We start from the raw sequence: 27888 nt of genomic DNA on the forward strand, positions 1-27888 counted from the left end.
TTAGGGACATTATAGAGTTCTCGTAGCATTGATGATGAAAAGTAGAGGATCGTATTGGGCGGTAAACCTGTGAAGTTGTTTCATGAGTCGGCCTTGTTTTGGATCACCTCCCGGCTCCCGACCTTCGTTCGCTTCTCTCCTCTTCCAGAGCTATCCCCAATGGAGTCTCAGAAACCCCAGCTAGATCCCCAAACCAAAACCCTAGACTCGCCTTCGCCGGTGGTGACTTCGTCCGGAAATCCTCCTCCCTCAACGCTCATCCAAAACCCTAATCCTTCTCCCGCTGCGAGCTTACCCAAGCAACAACCGGACCACGCCGTCGTGGAATCTCACGAGGAAGGAGAAAATCCAGGAGAGCAGAAGGGGGCAAAGACGGCGCCAGCCTCGGCGGAGGCGACAGGGGCCGATTCCGATCTACAGAAGAAGCTTCGCCGAGCCGAGAGGTTTGGAGTCGCGGTGATGCTGTCCGAGGAGGAGAAGCGTAACACTCGTGCTGAAAGGTTGGTGGTGGTGCTCTTTACTTTACTAGATTAGGCCTGGAGAAAAAGAATGCTGCTTTACTTTACTAGATCAAGCATGTCAAAAATTATGCGTGCTACTTGATTCTTAGGTTATACGAGCTTGAACGGGAGAGAGGACCGTGAAATTAGGAGTCTTTCGTGTTTACAGTGAGGAATTGATGGTAGAGAATAGTTTTCTTTTGGTTAAATCATTTGCTCAAAGTTTAACTTTGATTAGTCGGTCGGCAATGTGTGAGTTGACGGAACCAATTTGCCAAGAGAATATTCCAACATACTAAGAAATGGGAAAGTAGAAATGTCATGTAATTTTGAGAGTCCGGAGAGAAGAAGATTGCGCATTTGAATAAAAGGAAGTTTGCTGTTGCATCAGTAGGGAACTTTTATAGGTTTTAACATCTTCTTAAAATGGATTACTGTGTGAATATCACTTCCTTTTGATATCATAGTATTATAGTTAACCCTTTTGTTTTGCTGAAAAGTTTGACTTGAGGGTTCTCTTGCTTGATATTGTCAAATACTTTCTCAAGTGAATGGTATGGGTGGTTGTAATTGTTCGATGGAAATATGATGAACCCAAGAAATAACACTACTTAGCATTGGAAAGATATGAGCATTTGAAGGCAAATGGTGCTTGTGATTACTACCGCATGAAATTCAGAGGAACTTTTTAATTGCAGACACTGAAATAGTTCACAGTTGCAGGAGGACAATCTTATGGGCTTTCTGATGTGAGATAGTTTTTTAGGTAGTTAATCATGGGGAAGCATACAGAGGAGTTGATCTACTCTCTAGAAATGCTTGTGGTATGATTGTTTATTGGAGGGAAGTAAAATTTATGATATATGATTAGCAAGAAGAGCTTTGGAAGGACCTGTAGAAGTCAAAGCTTGGATGCCAGTTCATGATGCTCTCTGAATGGTGCTAGTTATTTGGTATGGAGATGCTATTGAGGATCATCCCACAAAAATCTTGATGTTGTCCATATATATATATGGATACGATGGTGTCATAAGAGAAGTGCATCTTGATATTTTCCATATCTTGATATCGCACATACTTTTGTTGCTGATGATGACCAGAGAAACACTTTTGACAATATTTCCTTTTATTTTGTCTCTTCCGTGTGAACTTTATCTTACATGTAGGTTTGGGACTGGAAGCACATTGCCTCAAACAGCAGGTACAGGACAATTAGAGGAACAGAAGAGAAAGGCCCGTGCTGAGAGGTTTTATTTTGCTCCACTCTAGCACCAAGTTGACTCCAATTTATGCCAATCACTAACTTGCGTCAACCTCATCTTGTTTCTTCATTTCTCAGATTTGGGCTTACTATTCACCTTCCACCTGATGAAGAGACCAAGAAAAAGGCTCGGTTAGAAAGATTTGCCATCAGTCCTAAGATAGATAGTTCCGAAGAGGAGAAAAAAAAGGCACGAGCAATCAGGTGATGCCCAGATATTGCATTGTAATTCCTTTTCCTAGAGCCCCAAGTTCATTTTTTGGCAGCGACTGCTGGTCATTCTAACACCAGCACTTACAGTTAATAAGTGATCAAAGTATCAAAGTTGCTCATTCCATTTGTAGGTTTGCGCAGACGTCTGGTGCTTCATCGCAAGAAAATGTCAAAGACAACTCTGAACTGGTAAGTTCACAATTAATAAGTAAATGCAAGGATCGCAGCTGTTTTTTGGGCTCTGACTATCCTGTCGTTTCTTCTTTGTTCTTGGTTTGATCTAGAAGACAGCGACTGTTGGTAGCAGTGGATAATGAAACGTGGATTCTGTTTATTGAGGTTAGATTATAAACATTCCCCAACTCTCGTGCAGTGACAATTCTCAGTTTTGCAGCCATATATGTCATCACCTTTGCTTTCTCATCTGAAAGTTGTGCCTGAATTCCCTGTGCGCACTTTTGTTTGGCAGCTATCTCTTTTGTGGCTACTGAAGCTCATGTTAGCTATCGGCAAGCACATGGGAGTGAGACACCTTGAAGCTCAATGTTGGCATTCGTAGACCAAAGTAATGACTGCAATGGGTACTTCTGCTGGGACCATTGCCAATGACATGTAGGATTAGAGAGACCTGCTGGTTGAACTGGCTGCAGTTTTTCTTATATTTGTTATTGTGAGAAATGGTAGAAAGCCCTAAACTTGCTGCAGAATTTGTTATCAACGCAGAGGGGCTAATTTTGATATGTTTTTCATCGAACTGATGTTCCATTTCTTTGGGTTTGTAGTCTGGTTGTCAAATATAAGTTTATCTTTCCTGCAGTACGATATCCTTTTACCAATTGAGCTGTAGCATCTTGTACATCTCAGTGCAGATGCTGCACAAAAAAGCTTAGAAATTGGACGACAAGTACATGGATGGGCTCTTTTGAGTTTTGAGACCCTTAAAAGAGGAAGTCTCTTGGTTGTAGTGCCATCATTTTGTGATGAAGTTGTCCCCGTTGGGTTAAGCATTTAACTACGCCACATCTTTTGGCAGCACAGCCTCTGGTGTCAGGATTAGCTGCGATTGAGTTTCTCTGTTTTCTTCTTTTGTTTTGGGAATTTAATCTTAAACTGCTGAATGATTTTGCTGCCAATCAACCGTTGCCAGCATGATCCCAAGAAATTCATGCAGAGATCTGCTCCCAGTATTTGCTGAAATACTATGTTATCAGATCACTCCAGGAATAAATAAAAAGATGAACAGTTTACATACAAACAGTGAAGCCAATTTTGATGTAACAGTTTACATACAAGGCAGATTAGAAAACTTATACAATGGTAAGTGATGTGAAGTTAAATGGTCTCAAAATTGGGACTCTTTACAAGATTCCTGTTGAATCTGTACTGCACCAGTAAGAAAGAAAGTCTGAGTCTTGTATAGTCTTTACACTCGAGAATACTAGCATAAACATCTCCTGATGAGTAGAATTGGAACTTGGAAGATGAGCACATTAACACTGGAAAAACATGTATACAAAGAGCAATATGAGAGAGCTCATGAGCTCGCTGCTCATGATCCATCTTAATTAATTTGGATACTTGCTCCTCAAGCAAAAAAGTGAATCAGTCTTCTGATACAAAGAGCTTTGGATGGCGGAAGAAGCGTAGTCCATGTAAAGATATTCCACTTCCAAGAATAGAAGGCCTCCGAAGAAGCTTTGAGAACCTCATGACTGGCGTGCCACCGGATACCCACTTCCTCTCAGGGAAAGCACAGGACTATGGCAGTGGCTGGTACTCATTAAGGTTGAGTCGAGAAATAGAACGATGACTGTTATATCATCATGAAAATGTCTCCTGATCCCACGCTCAATCTTTTTTAGGTCAGAGTACCTCATTTCTCTTTTCTTTGCTGCCTCTTTCAATGCAATTTTTACAAGTTTCCTTGCAATTCCCTGTATGAGTACGATACTTTCAGTCATGAATCCGGATAGAATTGTTTTCTATAATAATACATTCGGCATATCATTACGCATGATAGACAGAATGGGACTAAGCTAAATAAAAATCTCTATTTGGGTGATGCAAGGTCACTTTTGGGGAAGCATCTGCATAATTTACTAATACAATTCAGGGCTACTTGCACATAAAGATTGCCCTGAATATTCAAGCAGGTCAGTTTCTGTGAAGACTCCACTGTGAGTATGCCAACAATTTTATCTTCATGAATAACTCTAGCAACCAGATAATTTTTCATATATAACTCTGACCAACAAGAGAAAACAAAGGAAACCGAGCTAACAAACATCTGTGCTGCAACATAATATTCGTATGCTGATATAACAAAAATAATGCTCCGCTCTCGGGAACAGTTATCTGAGAGTAGTCACTGGAGCAAATTATTAGAATATAACCTACTTATAGAGTAACTCACAGAAGCTTCATTAAGTTGTATATGAGTGCAAAGTAAGATAGGTATAGGTACAAGAAAGATACTTTGACCAAACAGATAACAGAATCTATAACTTACATTTCGAGGTGAGCAGTGAACTATATCTACGGCCTCTTGATTGCTCATGTGTTCCCATAGGCCATCTGACGCAAAAATTAGAAATTGATCCTCTTGACTGAGTTTATGTGTTCCTACTGATGGTTCAGGACTAAGAATTGACTTGTGAAAAGGCTCAGGAAGCCGAAACCTCGCTAACAGAGGTTCACAGTTAAATTCTGCATCCTTTAGATATGCATCTCCAATAGATCTGGAAACCTGCACAAACAAGTTGAATAGAAAAGCATAAACATAATTCACATAAGAGGTCTCCAACACCATAGGATCCAATTGAGGTATGGAAAAGAACTAAAAGAAATGAGCTGGTCATATTTCGTTGGAAGTTGGAATTACTCATATATTAAAAGAAGAGTTATAAGTAAAAGGTAACCAACTTTGTCTACTAGTATAATTAAATTCCATATCTGGAAGTATACAGGAACACCATCTAGAGACAATATCAATATTCAGTAAATGATCAGAAGAATTTGGCAAAATTAATTACCTGTATAATGCCCTTCACACGCCAGACCTTATTTTTTAGAACCACAATTCGAGAATCATCTGGGTGCAGCGATCGCAGTTCTTCTCTCACAGACTCAATGCTTGCATTGTGCTCTGATGACATTTGCAGAGCCATAACTTCCCTAATACCTTTCTTTATTCTTCCCAGCACAGCACGAGAATCACCAACATTAGCGACATAAAGAATCCCACTGCAGATAATGCCAGCCAAACAACATGAGCCAACAGAGGCAATCTGGGGTTTACTGGCCCATTTCTTTCTCACAAGAGAGAGGAAGCCCTCTTCTGTGGTGGAGTATGCTTTGCGAATTACATCCACTGACACGCCTTGCTGTTCTGTAGCAAATTCTGCAATGTATATTCAACTATTATTACAAGATATTGCATGTTTCCAAAAAGTACGACCATGCAAATGCAGACTAATGTATGTAAATACTCAAAAGTATCTGAGGAAGAGAATATATGTACAAGTATTTCAGGTCATGCTGCACACCTGAAATCCTTAATTAGATGAATGTTCTTATATTCTCTGGTAAGGAAACAACAAATCGGAAGAAATTCCAACACATGATTATAGAGTCGAAGAACATAGAGAATCAATAGAGCATGACCAAAAATATACCAATCAAACAACCTGGAGCAAGAGCCGCAACTGAGATTTTAAAGTAATGTCGCAAGTTATGTACCTTCTGCTACGTGGGTGCATAACTGATAACACAAAGGTTTGGCCTTGCTGCATTTACACAGACCAAACATAAAAATCACTTCCAACATTTTCCAAAAACTAACAATCTAAATTATAATTAAGCATACTTTCAACTTTTCAGTGAATCCCACCCACAACGAAAGTAATTTTTTCAAGGACTACTGCGCAGAAGAAGATTTACCAACAACAAGAAAGCAAACTAGATTTAAAACAGATAAAGACATACTTTTTAGGTGCCGGAAAAGATTGTCGGCAATAAACCGCGAGGTCTCAGGTCCTCCGTGCCCATCGTAGATGCCGACGAACGTGCCATGAGGCGGCGCCGACTCGTGTGAGCTCAGCGGCCCCGATTCGATCTGGCTGCTATCTTCCAACAAGTTATTCGCCTGCACCACAGCCATAGAGAACTCGCCACAAGCGTGGTTGCCAAGATCCTTGTACCATAGGAGCCCATCAACCCTACCGCCGCCGCCAACTTCTCCCCGGTCTTTATTCAAAGACTTCCAACACCTCATTGAAACAACCGCAAGATCGAAGATGGACAATTCTAGTTCGAGTTTTCTCTAGGTTTCAGATCGGATTGCAGCTAAAAGGACGAAAAGATCAAATCTTAGAGGGAAACAAGATTGGGCTATGATCTAGGTATGCTCGACGGAGATCATGGAAGGTTTCCGGCTTCGAAGAAGAAAGGAGGGAGTTTGACGGATTTATGTGACCGTGCGCTGGATTCGGCCGCGGGATTTGCCGAGGACCAATTTGGATTGGTGGAGGAAAATGAGAGGGAGAGAGATTACTTGGAAATTGGGAAAGGTGGATTCCTTTATTTGGGCTTGGTTACCTTGGTATCTAATATATTAATCGGACCTCTTTTACTGGATCTCTTGAATCATGCCGGAGTCCATCAATGTTAGATTCTGGCTGAAGAGATCCCCAACTTTCAATCCTCTGGCACATCGGACTCCACTCTCGATTTGCGAAGTCTAAGTCAGCCCGATTTGCTTCACACGTGGCTCTCGTTGAATAAAGACAAAGTAAAGACAAAAAAAAAACAACCGACTTAATCTTTTCCGAAAGTTAATTTGGTCGTCCGTAGCTGTGTTTATCCCCTCCATAAACATTAATAAATTTTTTATTAAAATATTATATGCTTATAATTTGAATCTACTGTGGTTTACTTCTTATAATGGTTGTCCCCAACTAATCCATCTATATATTAGAGCCTCCTTTTCGAGTGATTTATATGCGTGCTTATCATCTATTAAATTAAAAAAAAAAGAATTTTCATAATTTTCCAAATGCTTATTCTTTGGGGGAAATTATTAATCCCTGTTTATTAACCAATAAATTCTGAATTAGAGGGGTTTTATATTTTGTGAAAGTAATCTACTACCTCAACAAATCCCCCTCCTATCCTATGATATAAAAGGCGTCATTTTTACTGTACTCTTCTTCCCATGGCCTTGCCCATTTCTACCCTCACAGCCCAAGCTCGCGTCCTCCGCCGCCTTTCCTTCCATCGCGCCGCCACCGCCACCGCCACCGTCTGTTCCATGGCCAACCCCACGACGGCGAGGGTCGGCGTCGTCCAGATGACCTCCACGAACGATCTCAACTCCAATTACGCCATCTGCGATCGTCTCGTCAAGGCAATTTCTTGAACACTTGTATCAGATTTTGTTTTTTTTTTTTTTTTTGTTGATATATTCGATTCGGGTTCGGTGGTCTCAGATGATTTGGTTTTGGTTATGGTGCGAGATGTTAAGTAGTGGATTTATCACAAGATGGATGTTGTTGTTGAGCTTGATGCGGTGGTGAGGTCAAGAGCCATAAAGTTTGATGGTAGATGAAAATTATGTGAGGAATTCTTGAAGTCTGCTAGCAGAAAAGGATGTATGTATTTATTTTTCTTTTTCTTGGGGAGGTAGGAGTACCAATTTGGAGTAGGTACTATCTGGGCTGTGGGAGAGTATTATGTTTGCAAATATTGCATTTGTAGAACTATATTAGATGAAATCCGGCAGGAAATGGATAAGCTTGGAATTACTCTTTCTTTTTGCTCTAAGTTTGTTAATTGCCACTAAGAATTATGTGATGAGGTTTGATTCAAATTTCCCTTTGTTCTACTTTATATGCTTTTACGTAATGTCGTTGTCTCTAGAGCTGTGAAAAGATATATAGTTGTTTGACTTCTATCGGATGATGCTAACTTTGGAATATGTTTCTAGGAGGCAGCTGTTGCTGGAGTAAAATTGCTCTGCTTTCCTGAGAGCTTCTCCTTTGTAAGTTCCAAAGATGGAGAATCTCTTCAGATAGCTGAAAATTTGGATGGGCCAATAATGCAAAAATATTGCTCACTTGCAAGGTAATGCCTGCATGTGTGTCCATGCGTATGTAGTTCCTTTGATGAACTTTTATAATGCAATATATTTTCTACCATCATGTAATGTTTCTCCTGTCTTGACCAGTGCATGATAGTGGCTTATGCTACCCTATTTAACTTTCTTCTGTTATAAATGACAGAGAATCAAATATTTGGCTATCGCTTGGAGGATTTCAAGAGAAAGGACCAGATAATGCACACCTGTCGAATACACATGTGCTGGTAGATGATTCTGGGAAAATCAGAAATGTATATCGGAAAATACATTTGTAAGATATATTTCTTTTAGTAGCTTTCTGAAGTTGTGATCCACTTTAGGCTATGTATCAGGAAATTAAGTGTAGTTTGATTTTAATTCAATAGCACAAATATGTCATGTATGTCTACCTTGAATGCAATCAGTAGTTAGCTTGTTCTGGATAACATTTCTGGCATACTGGAAACTAAAATAATGGAACACATATATGTGTGTAGCTGAAGAGCCATACACTTAGGGCATATGCCATTTGACTCCACATATAAAGAATATTCTCTGTTACTGATAATTAAGAGCTATACATCAAGGAAAACTTTTGGGTTGCAGATGATGCAAGACGAACTAATTTTTCATGTCCTTTATATGGTTCAAGTGTTCTTTGTGGTTTGCTTGTGCTAGCATAATGTTGACATCTCGATACTTGAATTTACTCTGGATACTTGACAGTATTAATATTTGGCATGAAAATCTTTATCAGATCTTGGGACTTTGTCATCAAGTTCTTTCAATAAGTGGCATAAGATTGAATTGTAAATTTGATTTATGTCAGGTTAAAGTCTAAATGGTGACTTTATTTCTACTATCTGAAGGTTTGATGTGGATGTTCCTGGCAATATGGTATACAAGGAAAGTAGTTTTACAACAGCAGGTAACTCATGTCCCTCCGTATTTCCTTCTTCCATCCAGCTTGTGCTATCTTGAATATGTGAACTTTGCATAGTCAATTTTCTTTATATAATGTCTATACTTATATAGACGTATAGAGGGGCTCACTCTTTTTTTTTTAGATAACTATAACATACCTCTGTAAAGATATTTAAGCAAATAGGCTATCCATCTGGCAGCAATTATGCAAAAGTACGTGTTATATTTCAGTCAGTAAAAAAGGAAATAGGATCATTGGAAATTTTATCTGCTGTTAATTTTCTCTTTTCGTTTGTTGTTTCTACAGTTAGGAATCTTCCTCTCTGTTACTGCTCCCCCTTGTTTCGTATTTTGTGCAAAAGCACTTCAGATAAGTGAATAAAGAATGACTTGAAATAAGTTTTTTTAATCTTCTTGCAAATTGCTGGGACACAGTTTGTGAGATCCTACTTTCTACCTGACAGCTGCAATAAAATACAGCTAGGTTCAGCGTTTGTTAAGTGTTTAAGTTTCTTAGCTAGATTTGTGATGTTCTGCTTAATTTTTGTAAGCACAAGACGAAAATTTAAGCTTGATTTCTCTGTGATGGTTGCATGACGGCTTATTAAATTTCTCACATTCTTTATAGCTGTAAATTTCAGGAAATGATATCATTGCAGAGGATAGCCCTATTGGTCGACTAGGTCTTACAGTTTGTTATGATTTGAGATTTCCGGAGCTTTATCAGCAGTTGCGGTTTGAACACCAAGCACAGGTGTTTGTTCTTACGTTGTACTGGATACTACAAGGTCTTTCATTTTTGTGGTTCTCACTGCAAGGATTCTTATCAGTTTTGTTCTTATTTTCTGAATTATCTTTTGTAAAGATTTTGCTGGTACCATCTGCATTCACAAAGGTAACAGGGGCGGCACACTGGGAAATTCTTCTCCGTGCTCGGGCAATTGAAACTCAGTGCTATGTACGTGAACATGTTAAAAATTTAAACCTTTTTATTTTCTTATGCAATTACATACTTCAATTATTTCAATTGAATTCTGTCTGAGTACCAAAATACAATAACTAATTATTCCCTGCTCTATTGCCAAATATTGAATAATTTTTGTGCAAGACATCTGTACTATATCTTAAGTAATAATCAGCTAGTTCACACATTCATTTTGTAGTATCTCAAAATATCAAGAAGACTTCTAGGTGCAGCAACAGCAATTATCCATGTCTCTGTGGTTTTTTGTTTGCTTTAATGAGAAGGCTAATATTCCTAGACTTTGTTTACAGGTTGTGGCTGCAGCTCAAGCTGGAAAGCACAATGAGAAGAGAGAGAGTTATGGTGATTCTCTAATTATTGATCCATGGGGAACAGTTATAGCACGGCTGCCAGGTATATGCATCTATTCTTTTGTAGTTCTAAGTTCTAACTTGCATTCTACTGCCTCTTGGCATGTTCAATGCTGGAAGCGCATGTAATAAAGGCATTCTTAAATCCATACTAATTGCTTAGTGGCCTTCGGTTTCCTTGGCATGTCAAACTATGTCAATTTACTTGATTGGGAACATTTATATGTTACCACTCACCACTACTTGACCCTGTCTTGCTACCTTCAAGAAAGAAATATGCATACTAGAGAATCTCTTTCTTTAGCAAAGCATCATATTTTTTCTTGTACCTTTTTCACTAATTCCTCACTAGGTATATGCATGTATAAGTTGGTACCAACAATTTCATCTGTCGTAGCAGATCGCTTTTCCACTGGATTTGCTGTAGCTGACATTGACCTCTCAAAGGTAGATTCTGTAAGGACCAAGATGCCAATTTCTCAAGTAAGTTCCTCTTCTCAATGTATAATTTGATTGGATTATCTCTCAATAGCTCATAGCTTCAATTAGATTGAATTCTCTCCTCTTTTCTAATATTTATTTATGTTTATAATTCTAACTTACAGCATCGAAGGTTTGACAGTTGCTGGAAATCCTTGAAAACTTAAAATTTGAGAAATAGTTACTGCGTCCGCTGCCAATTTGAACTTTTGCTAGATCAACGATGCTTGGCGATATTTGAATGAATTGGGCTACTTCATGCTGAAGCACCTCATAAGTAATCCTCCTGCATTTTCCATGATGGAATTATAACCCTTATTTGGATGAAGTCTGCAACATAAATTACATTCTCTTTTGTTCTGCTTGCTTAAGATTGTGCTCCTGGAGTTGGAAATTTGGTATAAAATGTTCTATTTCTTTTTTCACCAGAGAAAGTGGGGATCTTTGTTTCTTCTTGACCTTTGGTTTTGAAGGCATCAATGTTTAGTTGCATGCTTTCTGGATTGCTCAATTTCACCAGAGAAAGTGGGGATCTATGCTTTCTTGTCTTCCTCGTCTTTCTCCCACCCCATCTGAATCCCTCCTCCCCCAATCCACTTTTCCCTCTCCTCCACAATCCATCCTCCCCTCCCCATTAATCCAACCATCTATTTCTAGAAAAACCATCTGTCATCATAGTACTCGCAGCTTTGATAATCATCACCACCCACCGTGGATGATCGAAGGGCTGCTGCGGAGATGATGGTGGCGGCAACGGAGTTAGTGCTGGATCACCAGGACGTGAGGCAGGATTGCATACAGTCTTGTTATGGTCTTCGTTAACGAAGCGGTCATTCTCTTTGGTGCAAAGGATTGCATGCACTAAGAGATTCTTCTACTAAATAGTTTATGAAACCATTTATTCTATATATATATATATAAGTGTTCAAAACTTTGATACGTAGATGTTGTTTCCAATGCGAAGGTAATTGATAACATATCCATTGACATAACTTCTCATAATCTCCTAATTTATTTAAAATTAGCTCTCATGAGACAATTTTTATAACAAACATTACTAATCTTTTTCACATGATACACCACATATTAATGATTTAATCATCAATCTAACATCTTCTAGCACGAGTCAATGAGCCTCATGTTGTATACAAAGTATCTCACGGCATCGATTTAATTAGAGTCTCACACTTTTCTAAAGAAAAACATTTTTAACAACTAGTTTCTTCATCCAATTCGCAGAGAGAAACATGACCCTCTTCTCTCATCAATCTAACTAGTCCTTCAAGAACCAAATACACTTCTTCAAACCTCTCATTAGATGTATCTCTAGCCACAAACACATGCAGACCATTGCTCATCTCTATCCAACTACAGCCAGGAAGCTTCTCCAATCCAACCCCTGACATCCTATCCCTTACCCTTTTGGCTTCCTTCCATTTCCCAGCCTTGGCGTATAAATTAGCCATAACAATGTAGTTCCCTGTGCTGTCCGGCTCGATCTCAACTAACTGGTCGAAAGCAAACCTTCCAAGCTTCACATCACCAAATACTGCAGCTCCGTTGAGCAATGCGCCCCAGACCTTTGCATTTGGCTCAAATGGCATCTTGTTTACAAGCTCAAAAGCCTCCTTAAGCATCCCATTACGACTTAGTACACCGACCATGCAAGCATAATGTTCAATTCCAGGAGGAATGCCATATATTGGCAGCATTGTATAAAAAATGCAGTGAGCTTCCTCTACAGAGCCAGCATGAGCACAGCCATTGAGAACAGCAGTGAAGGTGACAGCGTCTGGCTTAGTCCCACTGTTGAGCATATTACTGAGTATACTCATTGCAGCATTGGCGTCACCATGAGCTGCAAAAGCTGATATGATCGCAGTCCAGACAATGACGCTTCTACCTTTAGTTAGCCCAAAGACCTTTCGAGCCCCATCAAGGAAACCAGCTTTAGCATATGTGTCGATAATCGCGGTCGCTACATATATGTTCTGATCACATTCATTCCTGATGGCATAGCCATGGACCTGCTTCCCACCCAAGAGATTTGAAAAGAAGGAAAGGGAAGGAAGAATACTTGAAAGAGTCACTGAGTTAGGCCTTAAGCCAGAAGCAATCATTTCACGAACTAATTTGATGACATCTGAATGGCAATTGTTCTGAAACAGACCGGCAATTACAGCATTCCATGTACTAAGACCTGTGTTTGGCATTTCCCGGAAGAGCTCCATCGCCCGCTTGACAAAGCCATAAGACATATAGCCCGTTATCATTGCGCTGTAACTGACCCCATCCTTCTCAGCCATTCCGTCAAACATCTGCCGAGCATAATCCAAGCTCCCACACTTGGCATAGAACCCAACGATCGAATTCCACACTGTGATATCTATCTGTATCCCATTCTCAATGGCAAAACGATGAACATCCATTCCAAAAACAAGATCTTTAGTCTGCGAACAAGCTTGTAAAACACTCACCACCGTGACACCATTGGGCTCCACTCCGTCTAACCTCAATTCCACCATTTTTCTGTACATCTCCAAACAAGCCTCATACTGCCCGCCCTGCGAGTACCCAGAAATCAGGGAGTTCCACGACACGATATCTCGCTGCGGCATCGCATCAAACACCTTCCTGGCACAACCCAATTCATCGACGTGAGCGTATAGCGTGACCAACCCATTTGCGACAAAGAGGTCAGAGTCGAATCCTCGAACAATGGAGAAGGAATGGAGCTGCTCATGGGCTAAGCGGGGAGCGGAAAACGGAGGAGAGGACGCAAGCGACTTGAGAAGAGCCGATGCCGTGAATGCGTCGGGGAAGAGGGAACTGGAGGGGAAGGAGGAAGCGAATAGACGAAGAGCTCGCGACGGGTTTGGAGAGTGGAGGGCGTAGGCGATGAGAATGGCGTTCCATGCGAAGAGGTTCTTGTTGGGAATTTGGTCGAACACCTTGGAAGCATCAGGGAGAAAGCCATGGCGCGAGTAGAGCGAGATAAGCTTGGAGGCGAGGAAATTATCAGGGATGATAGAAAGTACGACGAGACGGCCGTGAAGTCGGCGGCCGATGTGGAGAAGGCCTTGGTCGGCACAGTGTTGGATGAGGTGGCCGTAGACGCGAAAGTCAGGGACTGCGGTGGAGAAGGATTGGAGTTGGTTTAGCTGCGCCAATAACCTCATCCATATAAAAGCCCGATATAAGATGATACTATTCGGGTTTAACCCAATTTATACACAAATATATCTCTGCCATGCAATGCAAGTCCTAGATAAGTGCTTTTATCGAGAGAACAATACAAACCATCCTCTCTGGTAAACAAACTCTTAAAACACTTCGGCAGAATTTTTGAATGCTAGTCTATAATGTACTGAATAATAGTGTAGGAATAAATGACAAATTGAAAGGGCATGAAGTTTAAACCTTGGTGCATCTCTTATCAAGGAGAAGAAAAGAAAAGAACAGAAAGACAGAGAGAATATTTGGATTAAATTATATGCTAAAAATGCTGTCAATAACTGAAAAGATGTAGTATCCTTGTAATTTATATCAGTCTTAGTGACAGGCAAGTGTATAAGCACTGCTTGCTGACCTTCTTGGTATAGATAACTATTGTGTTTCCGCAATACAACCACAAGATATTAGCTAATATTTTAGCACTACAAAAGATTCCACAAAGAATGACCAGAAGGAGCTGCAGTGGTACAACGTTGTGAAGAATCCCCTGCAAGTAATAGAGCTGCCAAATGTTTGGAGGTCCTCTTCCCTAGCTAAACTTCAATCTTACTTTGACAGAATATGGTAGAAAAAAGTATGGCTGATTGTTCCATGCCCAGCCTCGAAATCTACCATCGTTCAATCTGGCCCACCGATCAGATGATCAGATAACATACCTTGATTACCAAAAAGAAAAAAAAGAAAAAAAGAAAAATCTTAGTGAGTTTGTCGAAGAATTGCTAGGTCCCCCTCACTATAAGAGCCCACTGTTTGGTTCAAGACATATCAATCCCAGATGCTATTAAAAGTCCAAGGTGCTTGAGCTCGAGTCCGTCTTGAAATAAATTGAACTATTTCAAGAGAACCCTCCATATCTTCCTCATGTACACTATTAGTGACCATACAGCAAGTCCAGCAGATATGTAAAGCAGAAATACACCGGAAGCAACTATGCCATCGGTCCCTGTTAGACTGCATTGCTCAAAAGAAAGAAGAGATCAGACAAACTATCTTGCAAGTAATCGCACTAAAAGAGAAACATGATAGAAGGCTATCAGAAAAGACTAACAACCTGGAGTCTCTAGCAGCAAGGAGGATGATCAATGAAGTCATTTGTGTTGCTGTCTTCCATTTCCCCAAATTGTTTACTGCCACAGCCTGCCATCACATTTTAAAGATCAGGCATCTAAACTGAGAAGTATTACCCATGTTGAGCAGTCCAAGAGAGAAAATTAACCTCGAGAACTTTACTATTCTGAGAAGCAGCCCACTCTCTGACAGCTGACATTGTTATCTATGGAACAAGAGAAGGTCATGTTAGGTCCACTGAAAGTTGCAGAGTACACAAATTGAGCTAATATGAGTCATGACAGAATGTGGTGGAACAAACAGTTGCCGCAAAGGTAGCGATCATATTTTTAAAGTTCGTTATTCCATAAAACATGACGATAAAGCTTTCATAATATAAATTATGTTGTTCCATCTAATCAACATTCATGAATTGGCCATCGTGTGGATATCTTTAGATGATAAAGGAATAAGTTGTTGACTAAATGTTTAATATCCACATCAAACCAAAACGAAGCGAATTTAGACACCAAGGCACCAATGAATTGGAGCACAAGAGCATGAAAAGGTGAATATGTCAATACCTCTCTGCCAATAATCGCAATTGAAGGTACTGTCAGAATCCATGGTACTTGTGCAAATAAAGGTACTTCCAATGGTCTGGTGCACAACAGCACTAGAGTGGCAGCTACCATAAGCTGCATTTGACAAACAGAAACATTAATGCGGGATCTTTGACACTGATAAAACATTATAGCAGTCCTGTTTTTCTAATTTTTGTAGGATTTTATCTATCTAATATTTAACTGGCATATAATGAATAAAGAAAAACAACAGATGAAAAGGGAAACCTTATCAGCCACGGGATCCAAAAATGCACCAAAAGCTGTTCCTAATTGCATCTAGCATCAACGAATAGGATGCCAAACAATCAATAAATTGGAGAATAAAATATAATGAATGACTAATGACATCAATATCCAGAACATAATAGATAGGTAGTGCAAACCTTTCTAGCAATATAGCCATCTAGCCAATCTGTGATTGCTGCAGCAAGAAAGATACTTGTTGTGGCAGTTGTTGCCCAACGGCCGTTCATGTAAAATGCTAGTCAGAATATTAAGAAATTAGTCTCTTCACATGCACTTCAAAGAAAATCTCCAGACATGAAATACATCATTAATAGGTTAAGCTATGATGCATAAAGACTTAAATTGAACTTAAAAAAATTAATGTTCTTGAATTAACACCAACCAAAAACAAAGTTTAACAAGCTTGATAAGGTTCGATGCTTCAGATGCAACATGGAATCTAGAGGGAATAGTACACTAGAATTCCAGCATAAAATCATTCAAAAGCTGAGAATGATGGAAGGATCCCAACCAGCGAGGATTGGTGGATCAAAACTGATAATGATTGAATTACAATCATTTGCAGATCTATTATGAGATATTTAGCTTATGAATAACTACCCTACAGTCAAATAATGAAGACAAAACTATTCTGGCTCAAGTTCCTCACAGTAAATATTGATCTCATTTTTTTTTCTTATGACCCTTAAATTGATATTAGAGATTTGCTTCAAGCAGCTAAACATAAATAGCATGACACCTCACACAAAGGCACTCTGTCTCAATTACATTGCAGTACAAGAACAACTACCATGGAACCACTACCTATTTTAAATATGAAGCCAAATTAACTAAATTTGTCAAAAAGATAGTGCTTTCATCATGTTAATAGTGCCTCCTAAATGTGGAAGGATACTAAAGCCATTCTACTGACCCTAAAGCTTATAGCCTTTACAATGAGGATCACTTAATATTCACAGTAGCTAGTCTTTATAGGATTTCACAGTTGTAGGAAAAGTTGTGGCACACACAATTTGAACTTTCGAAAAATAAAAGGCTGGATCATGGTGGTCAATTCAGTTAACTTTTGTCATTCTGAACTGTTGATCACGAAAATACCATTGTATAAGTCATTAACATTGATAATTTTGGAACAGCAAGATCCTGAGAAAGATCCAAAGAAACCGTGATTCTTAGTTTTATATACTTCATATGATGCTGATCATGTTTAACATATGTATCTTCAATCTAATCCTTTGTTTAACTAAGAAGAATTAAGGCCTTCATCCATGAGTAGCTCAAAAACATGTCTATACAATTATGCATAGATTTTCTCTCGTTTAGATAGAAATTTTAAGAGAGAATAGAGGAGAAACGACGAGAAAGGGAGAGAAAAAAGAATTAGCTTCTGACGATCACTTATTTTTCTCTTCAAACGTGAGGAGGAACAGAGAAACTATTTTCTATCCCTTTCTCTTCATTTCTCTCCTCTCGTATATCCAAAAGAAGGATAGCAAATTATTTCCTTTCATCTTCATCCAAAGATAGCCTTATATTCACTGAGACGAATCTCAAAATCTCCACTTTTACGTAACCATCGCCCAATGATAAATCCAGAAGCAAATCCACATCACCACCACCGAACGTCAACAACCAACAAACGCCTCCAGATACGAAAAGAAAAGCCGTAGCAAAATCCCATCTTTAAATTTTCGTCTAAATTAAAAACCCAAAATTCTCGGAAATCGAGGGCATCAAAGTGGAAACCTACTGCTGACGAGAAGCGGAACCGCCGCAACCCTCCCGATCGTAAGAACTGTGGGAATCGTAAGCAATCGCATCGATCGCTGCCCCTTAAAGCCTCCATCGTTCTCCACTTCTCCTTTCCCGTTCTGGTATTCCGCTCCCGAACCCGAACCCGAACCCGAACCCATCGCGGCCCCTCCGCCTAGATCGGGTGCCACCGCCCCCCGCTTCCTCGCCCCCAACGACCTCTCCCCGCCCCCAGATCCGGGCCTCATCCACGACAACCCCCTCTTCCCCAACCTGTTCGCGGAAACGGCGAATAAGCTATTCCGGGTAGAGCTGGATCTAGCTATAAGATGAGAATAAGAGGGAGAATAAGTGCTAGGGCGAAGGGTTATCGGGTGAGGGGAATTGCCATAAATAAAGGGAGGAGGAGGGTGGTGACGGGAAGGATGGATACTAGTAACGGCTTTGAGGAGGGATGCGGGAATAGATGGGGGCATGGATGGATGTATGTATGGATGTACGAATGAATCCTCTTGGCCGGTGGAGGAGGGGAACGCACTCGACCTCTCCCATTTTATTTACTCCCTATTTTTCGTGGCGAATATGCAGGGCAGGGGGAAAAGTTTTCCACGTGGAAAAGGATCGTCTACAGCCACGGCTGTAGAAAATTTTTTTACATCCGGGTAGGGAATAAGCATTAAGCAGGCAGGAAAAAGTCTACTGACGATTGATTACCAACTCTTTCGTCGAAGCCGTCCAGAGCCATGAACAAGCGTGTTGTGTTGGACTCACAGACGAGAAGAGGCTTTAGCTAAGGCTCTCATCAAGGTCAACTCTTTGATCATCTCTCGAAGCCACGATATTTCGCAAGCTATCAACTTTTTCTCCATGTGCTAATGTTTGCAAGAAGCAATAGCAAAGTGAAGGATAAGTTTTCTCCTTGTCGTCGCCGTCTCCTTCGCCGATGGAATCGGAGATGGTAAGGGGAAGGAACTCGAACGATAAGAGTCTTCCCTTCGTCGCGTTCGAGTTCGAGTTCGAGCACAAGAGGTGAGCGCGAAATGAACCCGTCTCGCCACGTGTCCTCGCTGCCGCCTCCGTGATGCTCGCCGATTTTAAAATCTTTATCAAAGTCGATGTTTTCCTTGTCCTTATTTTAAGTATTCCTCTTTTCCGGTCTTCGTCGTTCGCAACTCGTAGTTCGTGCGACGTTGTTTGCAATCTCGGCCATTTAAAGGCGCCAGAGCAGTAGGATATATGTTGTACCTTCTTTGGCAATAGAGGTTAAATTCGGGATCTTTACGTGGACATTCGATTCTAGTCTAGGGTTTTAGTATGCGTTATTGAAGAGTTGGAGAGATGAATGATCTAATTAGAGCTTTGTTACGGTGATTTGATTGTTTCTTTTTTTTGTCTATGGATGTTCCGTCTAGGTAAAAGTCGCCTTTTCTCATATTTACTGTGCTTCTTTTATTTTGCATTCATCTCTCTAATCGATGTTTAGGTAGGTAAAGGTGTGATTTCTTTTTTTCGGATTTTCCATTCAGTTTTTGACGAATCCTCATGGTGAATCTTGAACAGGGATGCGTATGGATTTGCCGTGCGGCCTCAGCATTTGCAGAGATATCGGGAGTATGCGAACATTTACAAGGCAACGCAATTACTTCCTCTCCCGAAATTGTTCATCTCTGTATCTTCTTGGCTGGTATTCGGTTGCTTAAATTTGTTATAATTGTCACTGATTCAGGAGGAGGAGGAAGAGAGATCGGAGCGATGGAATGACTTCTTGGAGAGGCTGGCTGAGTTGGCCAAGTCACCTCTTGATGACTCATTAATAAAAAAACCTAACGCAGAATCAGAGAATGTGACAGCAGAAGACGAACATTGTGATCAGAGTGGGGAAACCATTGGCAAGTGTGATGATACAGGGAAAGCCTTTTCGGGTAATGGACATGTCCAAAATTGGAGAGAGATAAGACCATCCCTTTGTGCCATCGAGCAGATGATGAGCTCTCGTGTGAAGAAGAGAAGGAAATTGCACAATGAACAGGAAGGTAAGAAGGGTGAGAGCATTCTTGATTCAATCGAAGAGCCAGCAACTCTCTTAAGAGTGGGTCATGCAGATGAGTCAGAGGAAGAGCTCACTGATGTGGCTGAAGAAGCCCCCTCAAGTGATGTTGGAAATTCTGATACTGCAGCAGAAAATGAAGACAGTTCTTTCCCTTGTAAAGAGGAGCTTGAGAGCCTGGTTCGCGGAGGGTTGCCAATGGCTCTGAGAGGAGAGGTGCAGTCAGTATTCTACTCTTCAAATTGCTTCTTACTTTGCTATGATATGGATGTCCTGTAATTATACATACTACATTGCAATGCAGCTTTGGCAAGCTTTTGTGGGTGTGAAGAAGCGAAGGGTGGTCGGATATTATGATAAATTGCTAGATACAGAATGTAAAACTGGCAATAACAAGGAACCAAATGGTTCACTACCAAATGATCAAATAAACACCACAACAAAGGATCATGGATGTGCACCTGAGAAATGGAAGGGACAAATTGAAAAGGTCATTTGACGAAGTGTTTTGTAGTGGAAATATTAAATTACTGTTTTCACTATAACCAAGTATTTTCATCAGCTTTTACTTGTATGGTGTCTCTACAGGATTTGCCTCGAACATTTCCAGGACATCCTGCATTAGATGAGGATGGAAGAAATGCTTTAAGGCGTTTGTTAACAGCATATGCACGGCACAATCCATCAGTTGGGTACTGCCAGGTACATGCCCTGAGCCCCTGAACTGCTGTCGCTTGAGATTGTCTTGTATGTAATCAGTTCTCTTTTCTCGTACTTCTGTTGGGAAAATTTGTGATACAGAATTATATACTTTAGTTTACGATGAATTATTTCTTTTGATCATAAAGATTTTGAATGAAATGGTGCATTTTTAAATTATTTTCCTGAATATCGGCTAGTCAACAAAATATGTTGGCTAAAGAACACTGAAAAAAGTTGTTCAGGACAACAGTGTACTTTCTTGAATGAACCAACCCTGCATATTCAGTTACTGTCATTCGGGGCATCTCACTTAGTAAGGATAGGGCCAAGAATGGAACACAATTACCAATTGTAGGTCATAGCATTTTTTTATCTATCTTAAGAGAGGCAATGATCTTCTCTTCTGAGTCACTTAAATTATTATAATTTCTAAGATCTTCAGAAAGCTCCTTGTCTTTGATATAAACACAAATGCTAGTTAGTAATTGGCCATTCCTTCGGGGATCCAATTGAAATTCTGTCTTACTTACATTGAAAACTATGCAATAATATTGTGCAACACCATATGTCGTGTATAATTGTTGGTATGATTTTACTCCTGGGACAAATAATAGCAAATTTTGTGATTTCCAACAACTCAAAATATGGTGCTAATCTGAAAACAGTTGTGTTCTCCTGTATGTTATGAGTGCTTGTCTAGCTGAGCTACTGAAGATCCATGTTTCTTGTTCAGCACAGTTTCTCCAGTTAATTTTTTCCCTCCTAGAGCTAAATTTTTTTCTTGTTCAGCATTTGAGTAGCTGTTTACATTTTCAGATACATTAGAGAAGTTATATCTTGAATTTTTTACATGCAGGCCATGAACTTCTTTGCAGGGTTATTATTATTGCTTATGCCTGAGGAAAATGCATTCTGGTAGGTTTTACATCATAAATTCTGTCACCCTATGGATGACATTTTGCTGGAAATCATTTTTCTACTTGTAGTCACAAGATGCATCAGTTATCATCATCACAGCTAGCTTCATATATTCTACTTTAAATCAATATATGTCAGGGCTTTACTGGGAATTATTGATGATTACTTTGATGGTTATTATTCTGAGGAAATGATTGAATCTCAGGTGATCGTTACATTTGTTGGGATAATTTAGTAATTTTGTCTTTTTGCTTGAAATTTTCTCCAAGTAAATGATATAAGATGATGTTGCATACATATGAACTCTATTTCCATCCTATGTCATCTCAGGTGGACCAGCTCATTTTTGAGGAAATGGTGCGTGAAAGATTTCCAAAATTGGGTCTGTATCATATTCTACCAATACTTATATCATCATTTGCTTATACATATTCACCACCATTAATCCTTATAGACAAATGTGTTAACTGCATCCATCAAGCCATGCCAAAGTTTATTTGGAACCAGATTTAAATCCCTTTATGACTTGTATAAAACATCCAACTTTTTTTTAACTAACTCATGGATGAGAAAAACTATTAACAATCTGAATTTGTATCTTTTGCAGTCAACCATCTAGATTACCTGGGAGTGCAGGTGGCATGGGTCACTGGACCTTGGTTCCTTTCCATTTTTGTGAATATGCTTCCATGGGAAAGTGGTCAGGTTTTATTATTTATATGTGTTACTTCCTTTAAGTCACTGATAGCATATCATGGAGTGATACCTCATACTCAGTCTTTTAAATTATTACTTCCTTTCTTACTTCTGCATAAGTTTTAGATTTGCAGTTTAATAACCATGTTCACCATTTCTTTTTTATGAATTTATGTCCAAATCTGACTTTTGAAAAGTCTCACTTATCGTATTTCAGTTCTTCGTGTCTGGGACGTCCTTCTATTTGATGGAAATCGTGTTATGTTATTCCGAACAGCACTTGCTTTGATGGAGTTATATGGTACGTGTGTTTTGCTTTTCTTTCATCTTGTTTACCGACTTTAGAATATATTTAATATACTTTCTTTAATTCATGTGCTTTGTCGAGAGTTGATGAATAATCATTATTGCTTGCTAACATGTTAATTCATAGGTCCTGCTCTGGTGACCACAAAAGATGCTGGAGATGCAATTACATTACTGCAGTCACTTGCTGGTTCCACTTTTGACAGCAGCCAGCTTGTCTTGACAGCTTGCATGGGTTATCAGGCTATAAATGAGATGCAATTGCAACACTTGAGGAAAAAACATATGCCAGAAGTCCTTGCTGCCATGGAGGAAAGATCCAGAGGACTGCGTGCTTTGAAGGATCCAAAGGGTCTAGCATCTAAGCTGTACAGTTTTAAACATGACCCAGGATCACTACTCCCACAAAGCAACTCCACAGAAGGATTTGGTGAGCAGCAAACAAACGAAGAATTTCAGTTCAAGTCTGTGTCTGCAAATTTTGAAGGATATTTTAACTCAACAGATGAAATGGTGTTGGATGTGGTCCCTGATCTCAAAGAACAGGTATTCTGTTGTTTGACTTTTTATGGTGGTACTTCTTTTTTCTTTGGTTTTCCACTCTTTTGCCTCTATTGACGCTATCTGGCATGGTGCCCACTTAGCTCCTCACACGTAGGATGTGATACAATATAGGTAAGCTTGTCTTGAACTGGCCTGCAATCCTGATGAATGGTGCTAAAGTAGCGTATTGCCTTTCTCCTCTAGTGTCTGGTGGATTTTGTCTCAGTATGTGTTTCTAAACAGCTTCCTGAGATAACGAACCCTGGAAGCTATTACCCCATATAACAGTCAAGCTGTCAAGCTGCTACTTAATTAGAATTTGACATGTGCTTGAGAGGTTTTTTGTTTTCCTTTTCCGAAATAATAGGCACTTTCTCCTACAAACTATTATATATTTTTGTATGACTTCAATAAATATTGATCATCTTAAATCTTAATAACTCATAATATAATGCTTGTCTCAGTGTTGATGTTATATATATGTTGATTATCAAGTTGATAGGATTTTTAGATGATGATAAGGAGACCTCAACAGATAGCATTACTAATTTTTAGAAGAGGTCCTTAAAGATGTTGCTCAAATGATCCAAGAAAAAGGTGAGGTACTTACATCTTCAAGAAAATAAAGATCACTTGACCATATTAGTTGTTTTGTTCCTTTTTTTTAATAATGGATAATGTAAAGTTGATTATTCTTAAGATTCAGAAATTCACTGCGTTGCTGCTTAAAACTGTTAAAATGAATCATGCTGATAATATCATAATGCCATGCTCATTAATGTTCAAATATGATATTGGCCTTGTCTTGCATTACATCAGCATGTTATCCTCTAATTAAACACCAGTGCATCTGTTTTTATCAACTCAATCAGATACGCCTAATGGTTTGAGATGATCCCTTTATTGTAGAATGCTTTTCTCTGTTGTTGAATTTTGATGGAAGAAACTCCAATTTAGGTGATGTGGCTGAAGGTTGAATTAAGCAGATTGCTGCAGGAGAAAAGATCTGCTGTACTCAGGTTAGTTTCTTTATACCATTCAGGTTGACCTTTTGAGACTAGTGAAGAGTATTACCTAGAAAGTGCATTCCTTAAATCTTTGTTCTTACCTTCAATTTTAGTGATTTGAATTCAATATTGCATCCAGGTCCCTTCAGTCTTAGTCTCATTTCAGTTTACTTGGTTCTCTTATGAATCTATTAATATTGCTTAACTGCATATTAGAACAACCTTCTATTGAGCTCTGAAATTAAATTATGATTGATGGATGAGAAGGATTTACAATTCATTTAATGGGCAAATATGTCAACGAATTTGCCTAAAGTGCATTGCAATACTGGTGAGGTAGTTATCACTGGGAAATCCCCTCTTTACTTTTTAATACTTTTACTTCTGATTGATACACTAAAATCATCAGAGTATCTCTCACATTACTTGCTTTGCCTTGCTGTTATACCTAGAATATGTGAAAGAACATACACATGTTATACTAGCTTTGCTTTGCTGCCTAACAACTCCATATTCTACTTTTGCATTTGGTCCAAGGGAAAATTTTCAATGATATAATATTCATTTATGGCCTAAGTTGAAGTCATCTTGAACTTCATCAAAATCTAAATTCTCTCTGTTCAATTTTCTCAGAGCTGAGGAACTAGAAACAGCATTGATGGAGATGACCAAGCAGGATAATAGACATCTTTTGAGTGCTAAGGTATATTAAGGATTCTTTACGGAGGATCTTTTGTTAAGATACCATCTACTTTTTGTTGCTAAGTTGCATCTAGTATTTTGTTTTTAAGACGTCGTTCTGTAAGTGTACATATCTCGTCACATGAAGTGGATTAATTTCAGCTTGTTCTTAAAAGGCTGGGACAATGCTGATGTAGGTTCATATTTGTATTGCAACTTAGATCTATCCATGTATGGGTGCTATCCCATTGCTCCTCATTATGTCTCTGCGGTGGAGCTGCTCTTGTGCCATAATGTTTTGCCTAGAGGTTTCCTAGTTGATTATTTCTTCTGCTCATACACCTATGTGTGTGCTTATGGCTAGTTGTTTTCAGGCCAATTTGGTTATGAATCTGTATGTGCAGATCTTGTTTGCTTATGAGCAATGGCAAAAGATGCCTTAACTGTTCCTTTTAGTTACTTAGGTACTTTGGTTGCTAATGAGTTAGTATATATGAGATATTTCTTCCTCATTCTGCAAGGTTGGAATTTGAGGACTTTTCTCAAGTTACACTGAATTCATCAAGTGCCAAATGATTTATTGGAATTGTATGTAGTTCCTAAAAGTAAACTTTTTCCTTGCTCACCAGATGATATTCCCATCTATGGAAGTTAAGCAAGAAACCAAAAGGACTACCTTTTAGGGATTTTCTTTCTTTCTTTTTTGGCCCCATCACTAGGTCAAGATTTAGGGTGAAGGGTAAGATGATTCTGGGAGCATGTTCAAATAGAAGACGGGTAGTCAAGCATGCAACTTGGAAGTTCGTAGCATTCCTTGATTGACCTCATTAGTCAGAAGTTTTTACTCCAAACAAACTTGCTTAAGCTAAATTATATTAAAAGAATTGTATCATTTCTGCTTAGCAAAGGAATTAGGTTCTACTGTTTAAATGTTTTGAAAAATGGAACTGCAGATTGCATCAAGCTATGCCAATATTGGGCAAGTTATGGCTTGTGAGCTTAAAATTAGCTCTTCTACATACTTTTTACTTTTTAAGTTTAAAGAATATTGTAAATGCTTTTTCGTCCATACTAAGTAATGACTGAATGAAGAGGTATGTACTCTTAACAATGTGAATAACATGAATAAATTTATTTCCTTTTCCTTTCATTTTTTCCTTCTGGAATGTCTTGCTATTCATACTCCAAAAAGTGTCTATTTGGCAGGTTGAGCAGTTAGAGCAAGAGGTGTCTGAACTCCGGAAGGCTCTTGCAGATAAGCAAGAGCAAGAGCATGCTATGCTTCAGGTGACATTTAATTGATATTTATCTGATTTTCTATTTTGCTTATTGTTTGTCCTTATATGCTGTACTGCTGTATTAATACCAAAAATCGATTCACTGTGATGACTACTTTAGATCTTGATGAGGGTGGAACAGGAGCAAAAAGCCACAGAAGATGCTCGCATTTTTGCTGAGCAAGAAGCTGCTGCTCAAAAATATGCAGCTCACGTGCTCCAGGTTGTTTTTTGTACTGTGGATGCTGGATATATCTTACTGGATGTTTATGTTTTCTAAAAATGTTTTCATGCTCCATACCAGGTTTTAATTAAAACTGTTCCCTCAAAGTTCTTGGTAATAGCACATTGCTAGTAATAAAATCATATGCTTTGTTTATGATAAATCCTAGCAGCATACAAGATGTATCTGCTGTGGACACACAACTGCTATTTGAGCTGCTTATGATGTTATCAGTTCAGAATCCTGCTCCTCCTCCCATCTTCCAACTGCACGCCCTTAGTCTTAAATTTGCAACAAGAGGCATGATTTGATTCTCGTTTCGTTTGATGATTGAAAAACAACCCAATTGTTTTTGGTAGTTTAAAATGCTCTGCTCACCACTTAGTATTGCCACTGCCTCTAACACCTTGCAAGCTACTTAACAGCTGCTTAATTTTCACTTCTTTCTGCTTTTAGATGCACCAGTCTGTAGTAAATGATCATACATAATTTTTTTTTTAATTGGACATTCATTGCACATATTACTCATTCTTACCAGATATATGCAGGAACAATATGAAGAGGTAATGGCTGCTCTTGTGCAAATGGATAAAAGGGCTGTGATGGCAGAAACGATGCTGGAGGCAACACTGCAGTACCAGTCTGGCCAGGTTAAAGCCCAACAAAGTTCTCCCAGGTATGTTGCCACTTTGCCATGTGATACTCCGTTCTTTCATTTTTTTCTCCATTGTTAGAGGAACAATAAATTATCTTCAGCATTTTCATGAAAATGATCTTTTCTAATGTTTCATTATATTGCATGGTCTTTCCTACTGCTTTTTTTTTCCTTTTCTTTTTTTTTCTTAGGTGAGTACACTTTGCCATATTTTATATGTTTGATCTATTGCACACTTTTTATCCTTCCACTGGGAATTTCCTTCACAATTCAATAACTATGGGAGGCCTTGGAATATTCTTGCTAGCTGTGCAGTTTGGTCTGTTAAAAACGTTGCGGTGTATGCACCTTCTGAAAATTCATATATTCATATGACAGCTTGAATTGCAATATATTTGTAGAACTCCAGATACGGTCCATTTATTTGTGCATAACAATCAAGAGCCATCTCATGTCGCACCTGCCAGGAGATCGGGCTTGCTCTCCAGACCATTTGGATTTGGTTGGCTTGATAAGAACAAGGTATGTTTTTTTTCCTACGATGCTGCTATTTTAATTTCAGAACAAGATTGCAGTAAATTCTGGTTTAAAGTAATTGAATGGACAAGTCATTTCAGGGTAAATCAAATGCCGCAGAGCAGAGGGCTGAAGGCAAAACCCCTACCAGCACAGTGCAAAACCTTGGAGTACCAGACAAAGGTCTCGAAGGCCATGAAGAATCGGACAAGTAGAACGCTGGATGAGGTTGATTGTTACATTCAACTGCATGCGCAATCTGAAATTGGCATACACTGTGCATAATAATCCAATTAGCTTTGCCCATAATATTTTCAACTTTTTTTGTTGTATCGTTCTTTATAAATCATCAAATTCACAAGCTCAATTCTTCTGCTACTTTGTAAGGTAGTCAATTAATGGAGGAACTGAGAAAAGAATTGCTGTGTATATCATTTAACTTATTCTTTTATAACAGTACTGTCAATGAATTACAAGTTTTATTGAGTGAAACAATTGAGAGATAAAGGAATGAATTAAGATGTTTATCATTTTATAAACGCCACATCTGCTTCTTTGTATTCTTCTCTGTATCTTTAGCTGTT

At 39.0% G+C, this 27888-nt stretch overlaps 6 protein-coding genes across 15 annotated transcripts; 3 read left to right on the forward strand and 3 right to left on the reverse strand.

The window, feature by feature from the left end:
• The first annotated feature begins 2 nt into the window (after window positions 1-2).
• On the forward strand, window positions 3-2790 carry LOC140781361 (uncharacterized). Of its 3 annotated transcripts, none has more exons than XM_073127303.1 (6): window positions 3-500; window positions 1667-1747; window positions 1840-1965; window positions 2106-2163; window positions 2259-2313; window positions 2444-2790. In XM_073127303.1, exons 1-5 carry the CDS (start codon window positions 160-162, stop codon window positions 2286-2288), a joined length of 636 nt encoding a protein of 211 aa, XP_072983404.1. In that variant the 5' UTR covers window positions 3-159; the 3' UTR covers window positions 2289-2313; window positions 2444-2790. The 3 variants fall into 3 exon arrangements, 2 of the variants coding, with proteins under 2 accessions (XP_072983404.1, XP_072983405.1); XM_073127304.1 differs by having other exon boundaries at window positions 28-500; window positions 2262-2313; XR_012107702.1 differs by having other exon boundaries at window positions 35-500; window positions 1840-1986.
• Window positions 2791-3217: 427 nt separating this feature from the next.
• Window positions 3218-6689, reverse strand: LOC140781360 (probable protein phosphatase 2C 38). 2 transcript variants are annotated; one of them, XM_073127300.1, is made up of 4 exons: window positions 5959-6689; window positions 5007-5374; window positions 4484-4720; window positions 3218-3908 (listed from the first exon to the last, which is right to left on the reverse strand). In XM_073127300.1, exons 1-4 carry the CDS (start codon window positions 6245-6247, stop codon window positions 3681-3683), a joined length of 1122 nt encoding a protein of 373 aa, XP_072983401.1. In that variant the 5' UTR covers window positions 6248-6689; the 3' UTR covers window positions 3218-3680. The 2 variants fall into 2 exon arrangements, with proteins under 2 accessions (XP_072983401.1, XP_072983402.1); XM_073127301.1 differs by lacking the exon at window positions 5959-6689 and adding an exon at window positions 5713-5937.
• A 467-nt stretch (window positions 6690-7156) lies between these two features.
• LOC140782998 (deaminated glutathione amidase, chloroplastic/cytosolic) lies at window positions 7157-11262 on the forward strand. Its single transcript, XM_073129937.1, has 9 exons — window positions 7157-7378; window positions 7958-8094; window positions 8253-8381; window positions 8959-9017; window positions 9655-9767; window positions 9879-9971; window positions 10289-10391; window positions 10749-10831; window positions 10954-11262. Exons 1-9 carry the CDS (start codon window positions 7187-7189, stop codon window positions 10993-10995), a joined length of 951 nt encoding a protein of 316 aa, XP_072986038.1. The 5' UTR covers window positions 7157-7186; the 3' UTR covers window positions 10996-11262.
• Window positions 11263-11891: 629 nt separating this feature from the next.
• On the reverse strand, window positions 11892-14179 carry LOC140781742 (pentatricopeptide repeat-containing protein At2g37310). Its single transcript, XM_073127911.1, has one exon. It carries the CDS (start codon window positions 14005-14007, stop codon window positions 12037-12039), a length of 1971 nt encoding a protein of 656 aa, XP_072984012.1. The 5' UTR covers window positions 14008-14179; the 3' UTR covers window positions 11892-12036.
• Window positions 14180-14340: 161 nt separating this feature from the next.
• LOC140781745 (CDP-diacylglycerol--glycerol-3-phosphate 3-phosphatidyltransferase 2-like) lies at window positions 14341-18282 on the reverse strand. The gene is made up of 7 exons (XM_073127920.1): window positions 17732-18282; window positions 16119-16216; window positions 15961-16011; window positions 15694-15807; window positions 15279-15335; window positions 15114-15199; window positions 14341-15013 (listed from the first exon to the last, which is right to left on the reverse strand). The coding sequence occupies exons 1-7, from the start codon at window positions 18207-18209 to the stop codon at window positions 14893-14895; spliced, it is 1005 nt and encodes a 334-aa protein (XP_072984021.1). The 5' UTR covers window positions 18210-18282; the 3' UTR covers window positions 14341-14892.
• A 152-nt stretch (window positions 18283-18434) lies between these two features.
• Window positions 18435-27843, forward strand: LOC140781743 (uncharacterized). Of its 7 annotated transcripts, none has more exons than XM_073127914.1 (19): window positions 18435-18762; window positions 19294-19363; window positions 19460-19996; window positions 20085-20270; window positions 20369-20482; window positions 21339-21397; window positions 21539-21605; window positions 21731-21782; window positions 22008-22100; window positions 22314-22397; window positions 22530-22832; window positions 22908-22948; window positions 23903-23964; window positions 24586-24655; window positions 25840-25920; window positions 26032-26133; window positions 26682-26809; window positions 27167-27310; window positions 27406-27843. In XM_073127914.1, the coding sequence occupies exons 1-19, from the start codon at window positions 18677-18679 to the stop codon at window positions 27587-27589; spliced, it is 2463 nt and encodes an 820-aa protein (XP_072984015.1). In that variant the 5' UTR covers window positions 18435-18676; the 3' UTR covers window positions 27590-27843. The 7 variants fall into 7 exon arrangements, 6 of the variants coding, with proteins under 6 accessions (XP_072984015.1, XP_072984017.1, XP_072984014.1 ...); XM_073127916.1 differs by having other exon boundaries at window positions 27190-27310; XM_073127913.1 differs by having other exon boundaries at window positions 19460-19766; window positions 19836-19996; window positions 22530-22948.
• Window positions 27844-27888: the final 45 nt, after the last annotated feature.

Source organism: Typha latifolia, chromosome 2 (genome assembly GCF_019914945.1).
Source record: "Typha latifolia isolate L0001 chromosome 2, TyphaL0001v2, whole genome shotgun sequence".
Classification (NCBI taxonomy): domain Eukaryota; kingdom Viridiplantae; phylum Streptophyta; class Magnoliopsida; order Poales; family Typhaceae; genus Typha; species Typha latifolia.